This window comes from Pan troglodytes, chromosome 12, assembly GCF_028858775.2.
Source record: "Pan troglodytes isolate AG18354 chromosome 12, NHGRI_mPanTro3-v2.0_pri, whole genome shotgun sequence".
Taxonomy (NCBI): domain Eukaryota; kingdom Metazoa; phylum Chordata; class Mammalia; order Primates; family Hominidae; genus Pan; species Pan troglodytes.
In genome coordinates, this window is record NC_072410.2 from 98,789,077 (window position 1) to 98,798,684 (window position 9,608).

The 9,608-nt window shown below is 44.1% G+C and overlaps 2 protein-coding genes across 2 annotated transcripts in view; one reads left to right on the forward strand and one right to left on the reverse strand.

Moving 5' to 3' along the window:
• The window catches only part of FAM228B (family with sequence similarity 228 member B), a 91,993-nt gene extending 91,684 nt beyond the window's left edge, over positions 1 to 309 (reverse strand). The window contains exon 1 of the mRNA XM_063790081.1: positions 229 to 309. The gene's annotated coding sequence lies outside the window, so the exon portion shown is untranslated. The remainder of the gene's footprint in view (positions 1 to 228) is intronic.
• Positions 310 to 329: 20 nt separating this feature from the next.
• Positions 330 to 9,274, forward strand: SF3B6 (splicing factor 3b subunit 6). The gene is made up of 4 exons (XM_515324.6): positions 330 to 653; positions 2,659 to 2,777; positions 8,395 to 8,533; positions 9,006 to 9,274. Exons 1-4 carry the CDS (start codon positions 624 to 626, stop codon positions 9,093 to 9,095), a joined length of 378 nt encoding a protein of 125 aa, XP_515324.1. The 5' UTR covers positions 330 to 623; the 3' UTR covers positions 9,096 to 9,274.
• The last annotated feature ends 334 nt before the right edge of the window (positions 9,275 to 9,608 follow it).

Consider the following 9,608-nt stretch of genomic DNA (forward strand, 5'->3'; position numbering starts at 1 on the left):
CACCGCCACCACCCTCCTCAGGCCCCGCCCCCTCCCACTACTCACTTGGGTCCCGCCCCAGCTCACCGCCTTCCTCAGGCCCGGCTCCCTCCCCGATACTCACTTGGGCCCCGCCCCAGCTCTCCGCGCCCTCCTCAGGCCCCGCCCCCTCCCGCTACTCACCTGGGTCCCGCCCTACCTGTCATAACCCTGCTCAAACCCCGCCTCCTCCTCTCCCCAGTTACTCACCTGAGACCCGCCCCAGCTCTCCGCCCTCCTCAGGCCCCGCCCTCTCCACCCGGGTTCCTCTGCTCAGGGCCTCCCCGACCGAACATCTCGCCTTTTGGAGGCTACGCCCCGCCCTTTACGGTACAGAGCCCGGAAGTGTCTTGGACTCTCGACTTTCCATCTTCCGGCCTCGAGTCTCGCTCAGGCTCGGTTTTACCCCGGAGTCTATTCGAAGGGGGCTGCTACGTCAGCGCGTCTCAGCGTAAGACGGCGCTATTCCGCTGTGACAGCTTCCGGCGGGTCCTGGATGTTGATGTCCTGCATCTAACGCGGTGTAACCCCCGAAGCCGAGCGAGCTCCGGAGGTGGCCGGAGGAATTTCAGTATCTGCTACGGTAACTTCATCAGCCCGCCAAGATGGCGATGCAAGCGGCCAAGAGGGCGAACGTGAGTATCGGGTGTTCTGCGGAGGGTGGGAGAACTTCGGGTTTGACTTTCTTAGCGGCGTGGATCGGAGCATTCTTGCTCCTCCTCCGTCCCCAGAGCGGAGAACTCCAGAATTCCTATCCTGTCAACGAAGACACTATCCTGGCCCCATCCTCAGAGATATGCTCCTTGAGCCACATTTCTGCCCCCACCCCTTTTGAGAGTTCCTCAGTCTCTACTCTAGTGTCAGTGATAGTGTTACCCCTGTAGCCTCTTTGCTTGACCCGCACCTAAGGACCTGGCGTTAGGATTATCTCCTTGACTTAAAGTCGATATCTCAGAAGAGTCCTCAACTAACTTAATGGTTCACCAACAACTAGGACCTGGGATTCCCCTCAGATCATTGTGCTTTTCGGATCCTTCATTAACACATTAATTAAAACAATATTTTTTGAGCACCTACTATGTATTCTGCTTGCCATGTGGGACATAATTCATCAATTATATTTATTGAACAACTACTATGTGCCAGACACTAGTCTTACGTATTGGGAATACAGCAGCGAATAAAACAAGTCCTTCTGCTTACATTCTAGTGTTTGAGAGTGCAGTGTTACGGAAACTAAAAAAAAAAAACAACTCAAAAAAGAGATTAGTCAACTGTAAAACGCTTAGAGGTGTAAGATGAAGTTAGGCCGAGTGAGGTGGCTCATGCCTGTAATCCCCGCACTTTGGGAGGCTGAGGTGGGAGGATTGCTTGAGCCCAAGAATTCAAGGCTGCCTTGAGCCATGATTGTGCCACTGCGCAGCACTTCAGCCCAGGAGACAGAGCAAGACCCTGACTCAAAAAAAAAAAAAAAAAAAAAAAAAACAGAAAGAAAGAAAGAAAAGACAGGCAATTGACCATTGGATATGTAAATGGAGACTTTTGGTGACCTTGATGATAGGAATCATTTCAGTGGATGAAAACTTGATTGCAGTGGGGTGAAAAGATGGTGGAAGTTGAGAAAATGGAAACAGCAAAGACACTCTGTCCATGAGTTCTCATTTAAATAGGAAGTAGGGAAATTGGATGATAGTTGACTTTTTTTTTGAGATGGACTCTCACTCTGTCGCCCAGGCTGGAGTGCAGTGGCACAGTCTTGGCTCACTGCAACCTCTGTCTCCTGAGTTCAAACAATTCTCCTGCCTCAGCCTCTTGAGTAGCTGGGATTACAGGTGCCCACCACCATGCCCGGCTAATTTTTGTATTTTTAGTAGAGACAGGGTTTCTCCGTGTTGGCCAGGCTGGTCTCAAACTCCTGACCTCAAGTGATCCACCTGCCTTGGCCTCCCAAAACGCTGGGATTATAGGCATGAGCCACCGCACCCGGCCAGAAGTTGACTTTTTAAAAGATGTGTGATACAGGTGTGTTTTTATGCCAATGGGAGCAATCCAGCAGAGTGTGCGAAACATGATATGGAAGAAAGATAGATTGAGTTCAGAAGTAAAGGTTTTGAGTAGATGAAGGTTGGCGTAGTAATAGAGGGAAAGTAGTTGGATATAGATGAAAAGTATTTCAATTGGTCATGTCTATTTTCTCCAAGAAACAAGAATCAGGGTCATCTCCTGGGATGGGCAGGGAAGAGGGTACAGCCCAACTCAGGTGTTAGCAGGAGTGATGGTGGTAAGGTTTGCGAAGGCCTAAACCCACCACCATGCCTGGCTAATTTTTTAAAATTTTTGTAGAGATGGGGGTCTCACTATGTTGTCCAGGCTGGTCTCAAACTCCTGGGCTCAAGTGATCCTCCCACTTTGCCTCCCAAAGTGCTGGGATTATAGGGACGAGCCACTGCACCGAGCCTCTGTTGCTTTTTCAAAGATCTTCCCATTTTCAGAAACATCAAATTATACCTCTTATTCTTGGCTTTTTATTATTACGTATCATTAAGAATTTTAAAAAATGCCCCTAATTATAGGGGCATTTAAATTATAATTTTTTAGAATGCCCCTAATTATAATAACAATACATATTTCTCATTTTAGATTCGACTTCCACCTGAAGTAAATCGGATATTGTATATAAGAAATTTGCCATACAAAATCACAGCTGAAGAAATGTATGATATATTTGGGAAATATGGACCTATTCGTCAAATCAGAGTGTGAGTCTTACTGAGTCATTTAAAGAAAATGATAGCATAATCTGTAATCTCAGAATTATGGCTGACAATGAGGCCACCCTGTGCTGTGTGCAGTGCAACAACCCTTACCAAGAGCCTTGAGACTAGCAGATTGAGATCAGAGAGATGAGATCTTTTTGAAGGGGGGAGAAAACCTACTGAGACCCTAATGATCCAGCTCAATGAGAGCCAAGAAGAGGATTTGAGTTTCCTCAAAGCATTCATTGAAGTAGTAATGAATGCTTTGAGGAAACTGGTTGAGAAGGGAAAGAACTAACATTTATTGCATACCTGTTATTTGTAAAGCTAGCTTGTTACACTGTGTTTTTTGTATGCAGTAGCTCTATAATTTTCTCCACAGTCATCACTGTCTCTTTAAGTAACCCCAGAATTTCTGAATAAACTAAGTAAAAGAGTATAAAAGTAACAGAAAAAAATGATATTTTCAACTACAGCTCTTTCAACTGAAGATTTAAAAGTATAGAGGAAAACATCTAATTACAAGCATTCACGTTTTAATTTAATATAAAGATTGGGGTTCATACCTTCAAGTGATATTTACTGGACATCTACTGAATACCATTAACCATAATAAGTGCTTTTATTTGGATCAACAAAACTATAGCCCTGAGAGTAAAGTACCTTTCTATCTTACAGTGCTTAGTGGTAAAATCTTCTGACTCTAAATTGAACCTCTACATTACACAGTACCATAGCCTCTGACACCCGAGCTCATATGAAAGGGCTAGTGACTTAAGAGTCCATCTGAAAGGATTTCTAAAGTTTTTATTTTAAAAAAAATTATTATTTTACCACAGTAATGACTACATATAAAGTTTTTATTTCTAGTCGGAATTCCGTCTTGTATGACTTGAGAGCTCCTTCCTGGCTTTAGGACTATGAGGTCTTGAGGACCCTCCTTTTGAATGACACTGTCCCTCCAGAGAGTAAACCAAGAGCTGGAAATACATGATCATTGGTACTCAGATGGGGATGAAAGTGAACGTGTTGTAGACCAGCTGTCCTTTTTAGGAGGTCTCAGTCCTTTGAGCATCTGATAAAAGCTTTAGACTCCCTCCACAGAAGAACACACACATGTTGCATATATTTCAGGGGATACATGGACTCTAGGTCAAGAAACCCTGCTCTAGATACAGAATGGTATACAAGGCCAGGAGTTCAAGACCTGCCTGGCCAACATGGCGAATCCCTGACTTGGGGATCAGGAGACAAGATTCTACTTCAGGCCTTGTTACTAGCCATGTGTGTGACTAGTTGCCTAGCTTTTTTGGTTTTCTCTTCATGTATGAGATAATCTGGGTGGTGGCCTTTTAGCTTTTAATGTGGAAACAGCATAGATTGGTTGTAAGGCCTGGGTTCAAATACTGGCTTGCCTACTCTTACAAAACTGGAGAAAATATTTAACCTTATCTGGGTTTCAATTATCTATGAAATACAGTCTTCCTAACCTACTGTCTTAAAAGAATTTTAATTTGGATGAAATTACACAGTGTCTGTGAAGGTACTTTATCAGTTTTCCTTCCCAGTGTACATTAGCCACTCTTCTGCTCCCGTAGCATTTCCATGTGTCTCTCCTAGGTTAACACATGGTTTTGCTGTTGTCTCTATACTCATCTGTCACCCTGGGCAGGCTGTGAGTTCCTCCAGGGCTCGTACCATATATTATTTTTGTTTTTGTGTTGATAGCACTTGTGCGATACATGGTAAGCACCCCATGTATACTAAATGAATAATATAGAAAATAGTAGAATAGGCCAGATGTGGTGGCTTACACCTGTAATCCCGGCACTTTGGGAGGCCGAGACAGGCAGATCACCAGAGGTTAGGAGTTCGAGACCACCCTGGCCAAATGGTGAAACCCCCTCTCTACCAAAAAAATACAAAAATTAGCTGGGCATGGTGGCACGCGCCTGTAATGCAGTTACTCAGGAGGCTCAAGTGGGAGAATCTCTTGAACCTGGGAGGCTGAGGCTGCAGTGAGTGAGCCGAGATCATGCCACTGCACTCCAGTCTGGGCGACAGAGTGAGATCCTGTTTCAACAAAAGAAAACAAAATAGAAGAATAATATAAAAAGTGGTTGTGATTGGTTTATTAGGGCATTATAAAATTTATTGATAGTACTCAATTAAGGGATGCTTAAAATCAGTGAAGTTAGAGAATGTTTCAGAAAGCCAAAATGAAAGGACAGGGAATAAAGCAGGGGCATCTTCAGAAGAGTGCAGAGCAGCTCAGAACCTTTGTGCTTCTATTTTCCTTGTATCTGGAATGGTTTTCACCAGCTCATCTCATGCCTGGCTCCTCCTCATTCTTCAGGTCTCAGCTTCAGTGTCACCTTTTCAGAGGGGTTTTCCCTGACCACCCTAGCTGAAGTAGCTCCCTGTTTCCCTATCTGTTACAGCTTTCTACTTTTATGAAACATTTCTTTTTTTAAGATGGAGTTTCACTCTTGTTGCCCAGGCTGGAGTGCAATGGCATGATCTCGGCTCACTGCAAACTCCGACTCCCAGGTTCAAGTGGTTCTCCAGCCTCAGCCTTCCGAGTTGCTGAGATTACAGGCACCCACCAGCATGCCTGGCTAATTTTTGTATTTTTAGTAGAGATGGGGTTTCACCACATTGGCCAGGCTGGGCTTGAACTCCTGACCTCAGGTGATCCTCCCACCTCGGCTTCCCAAAGTGCTGGGATTACAAGCATGAGCCACCGTGCCAAGCCGAAACATTTCTTAAGATTTATAATTATTTCAGGGCTGGGCGCAGTGGCTCACGCCTGTAATGCCAGCACTTTGGAAGGCTGAAGTGGGCGGATCACAAGGTCAGGAGTTTGAGAACAGCCTGACCAACATGGTGAAACCTCGTCTCTACTAAAAATACAAAACTTAGCCAGGCGTGGTGGTGCATGCCTCTAATCCCAGCTACTCAGGAGGCTGAGGCAGGACAGCCGCTTGAACCCGGGAGGCAGAGGTTGCAGTGAGCCAAGATCATGCCACTGTACTCCAGCCTGGGCGACAGAGTGAGACTCCATCTCAAAAAAAAAAAAAAAAGATTTATAATGATTTCATATTTATTTAATGTCTTTCTACTGCCTGAATATAAGCTTGAAGGAAGGGATGATGCTTATCTTTTTCACTATTGTATTTCTAGTGCCTGTCACAGAAAGAACATAGTCTATATGTGTTGAATAGGTTAATAGAAGTTTAGGGTACAGGAGCTTAGGTCTAAATTATAGATTGAGAAACAGCTGTTTTTCTGTTCCATTACTATGATCATGCTTTATTATATACCTGGCACCTGGCACTAGGGTGACCAACCTTCCCAGTTTGCCCAGTACTGAGAGATTTTCTGGGACACTGGACTTTCAGTGCTAAAACCTGGACAGTCCCAGTCAAATCAGGATGATTTGGTTTGACCCTACCTGGCATGTAGCAGGCACTTGGTACTTTGTACTTTTTAAAACTCTTTGATACTTGTTACCTCTTTTGATTATTAAACCCACGTGGAAGGTAGGGCACGTGATAGAGCCTGATGGCACTGGATATGTGAAGTAGCCGAAGCTCACAGAGGCTAAGTTACACGCTTAGGTGTTCTTATTCCTACTCTAAGATTTTAATGCCAGTCAAGAAAATTGCAGCACTTTGGGAGGCTGAGGCGGGTGGATCACTTGAGGCCAGGAGTTCGAGACCTGCCTGGCCAACATGGCAAAACCCCATCTCTACTAAAAATACAAAAATTAGTCGGGCATGGTGGCGCACACCTGCACAAGAATTGGTTGACTCTGTCTCAAAAAAATAAGAAAATAATGTTAGCTCAGTGTCCAATACGTGGTAGGTACAGATACATGCTTTCAAAAGTTCAAATTATAATATGGCTCTCAAGGTGTGAGGTTGATAATTAGGGCTGGGACACTTAAGATGGAGAGTCTTTAAAGTGGGGTTAGTGTCTATCCCTATTCTAGTTCCTAAGAAGATATAAGAGGAAGAAAGAGAGTTGCTTTGTTTAGTTTTGTTTTGAGCTTCCTGGACAAAGTGTGTGTGAGAGAATTGATAGGAGAAAGTAGATCTCCACTTTTCAAAGGCGTATTAGCGTCTGCCTTATGCGTGGCACTAAAGGAGTAAACGAAGTACGCATAAGATCACCTTTGCTCTTAAGGAACTGAAAATCTTATTAAGTTTTTAAAAGTCAAAAGTCTGAAAGTTGTTAAGACTTCCCAGAGCCTAAAGAACATTCTAAAACCCCTCATCAGGCCCACACAACCTGACAAAGTGAGCGCATTCATTGACAGTGGCACCCTCCAATCACCCCCAGTACCCTATTCCTTTTCAATTTTACAGGAAGCACAAGCTTGAACAGGGCCCAGACTATAGTCCTATCCTAGATCAAGTCTAGACAGGTACCTCCTCTTCCCATGGCTCCACTGCTTTTATTCAACCCTATGTAAGGACTGTGGCAGATGGAGAGTCAGCCCACAGTCTTAAACCTCATTCCACAGTTGCACTGGGTGGTTGGAACACAGACGGAGGCAAGGGGGCCATCTTGTCACCCAGAGCCTGAACTGAGTGGGACCTCTACCCACTGTCTCCACTAACAGTCACATGGCCATCTGCTGCCTGCAATTTAGCGTTCCGTTGCTCCTCAAACTTCTCTCCCTCTCCCAGAGGAAGTTGGTGAGGTGAAGGAAGGAAGTGGCCAGGAATAACTACACTAACAGCAACCTCGTATCCATAAGTAAGGTCAGCTTCCACTTCCAGCCACCTTCCAGCATTCTGCCCTGGTTCACAGATAACCCTATCCACAAGCACACTTCCACTCCCATCTTTGCAGAAGCCTATCCCTTCTCCCTAGCCACACAGCTGTATCGTGCATTAGCGTTTGAGTTGTATTAAAAATGAATGTAGACCGGGTGTGGTGGCTCATGCCTGTAATTCCAACACCTTGGGAGGCTGAGGCAGGCGGATCACTTGAGGTCAGGAGTTTGAGACCAGCCTGGGGAACATGATGAAACCCTGTCTCTACTAAAAATACAACAATTAGCTGGGCATGGTGGCACATGCCTGCAGTCCCAGCTACTTGGGAGGCTGAGACACAAGAATCACTTGAACTTGAGAGGCAGAGGTTGCAATGAGCTGAGATTGTGCCACTGCACTCCAGCCTAGGCAACAGAGTGAGAGTCTGTCTCAAAAAAATGAAAACAAAAACAAAAACAAAACAAAACAAAGACAACGTAGAGCCAGTCAGGGTGGCAAGAGCACCTGTAGTCCCCACAACTCGCGAGGCTGTTCTGTGTAGTAGCTGTGTTCTTAGTATTCCTGATGTGACAGTCAGCTTGACCTATGGATGTTTTAGTTAAGATAAAAATGAAAAACAAAATTACCTAATTCAAGAAATTACAGGCTTATACGGTATATCTATCCATGTTTATTTCCTCTGATGGTTTCAGGTTGATTTCAAAATACTTAACTAAAAACGTATTTCAATTTACTGTTTTTAAAAGACAGTTACCAGTTTAAAAGACAGTTCTGTAAGTCAACCATCAATGCTCAGGTAAATGTATATCTTAATTAAGTTTAACTTAACTCTCCAGGGGGAACACACCTGAAACTAGAGGAACAGCTTATGTGGTCTATGAGGACATCTTTGATGCCAAGAATGCATGTGATCACCTATCGGGATTCAATGTTTGTAACAGATACCTTGTGGTTTTGTACTATAATGCCAACAGGGTAAGTATAGCAAAGTTCTCATTGTGTAGTGATCTCATTTGAGAATTAGTGTAGAACTGGCCGGGCGCGGTGGCTCATGCCTGTAATCCCAGCATTTTGGGAGGCCGAGGCGGGCGGATCACGAGGTCAGGAGAACGAGACCATCCTGGCTAACACGGTGAAACTCTGTCTGTACTAAAAATACAAAAAATTAGCCGGGTGACGTGGCAGGCGCCTGTAGTCCCAGCTACTCGGGAGGCTGAGGCAGGAGAATGGCATGAACCCAGGAGGCGGAGCCTGCAGTGAGCCAAGATCACGCCACTGCACTCCAGCCTGGGCGACAGAGAGACTCCATCTCAAAAAAGAGAATTAGTGTAGAACTGTACTGTGATGATATATGTCTACTATGACTTTCTTTTTTGGCTAATGCTATTGATGAAAGTCATTTGGCTGTAGATTGGTAATTTAATTTTGGTGCTTACCACATTTCCAGGCATTTCAGAAGATGGACACAAAGAAGAAGGAGGAACAGTTGAAGCTTCTCAAGGAGAAATATGGCATCAACACAGATCCACCAAAATAAATGTTTTCTACATTTTCATTTTGGACTAAATCCCACGAATGACAACTACCACCTTTTTTTCCTTTTTAATTAATACTAAATATTGTGATTTCTTATTTGAGGTTCAAAATGACCTGCTTGAAACTTTGATACATATTGGAATACATTATGTTAATAAACTTGTAGCTTTTTGTGAAACACCTCAGTCTTTTCTCTTGAACTTTCCTTTCCTGTTTGATACCAGGAAAAAACAGTTGAAGCTTATCAAGAATTGTAGGTGCTCCTAGGGATTCTGAGTTTCTTGAGAACAGGACCTCTTTACATTCTTAATGCCTCCAGGGCCTGGTGCAGTGCTTAGCCATCAAAGGAACTTGCTGTTTATTGAATGTCCATTAATAATGAAATCTTCATAACAACTCAGTGAAGATAGGTATTTGCATTTTGCAGGTGAGGAAACCAAAGTTCATGATGTTGGTTGAATGAATAAAATGCTAACATACAAAGCTGGTGTGATAACAACCAGTTATTAACCAA

Coding starts and splice junctions, on each gene's coding strand:
- SF3B6 (XM_515324.6), top strand. CDS start 624: ATGGCGATGCAAGCGGCCAAGAGGGCGAAC. Junction 654..2,658: donor AAGCGGCCAAGAGGGCGAAC/GTGAGTATCGGG, acceptor TTCTCATTTTAG/ATTCGACTTCCACCTGAAGT. Junction 8,534..9,005: donor TGTACTATAATGCCAACAGG/GTAAGTATAGCA, acceptor CCACATTTCCAG/GCATTTCAGAAGATGGACAC.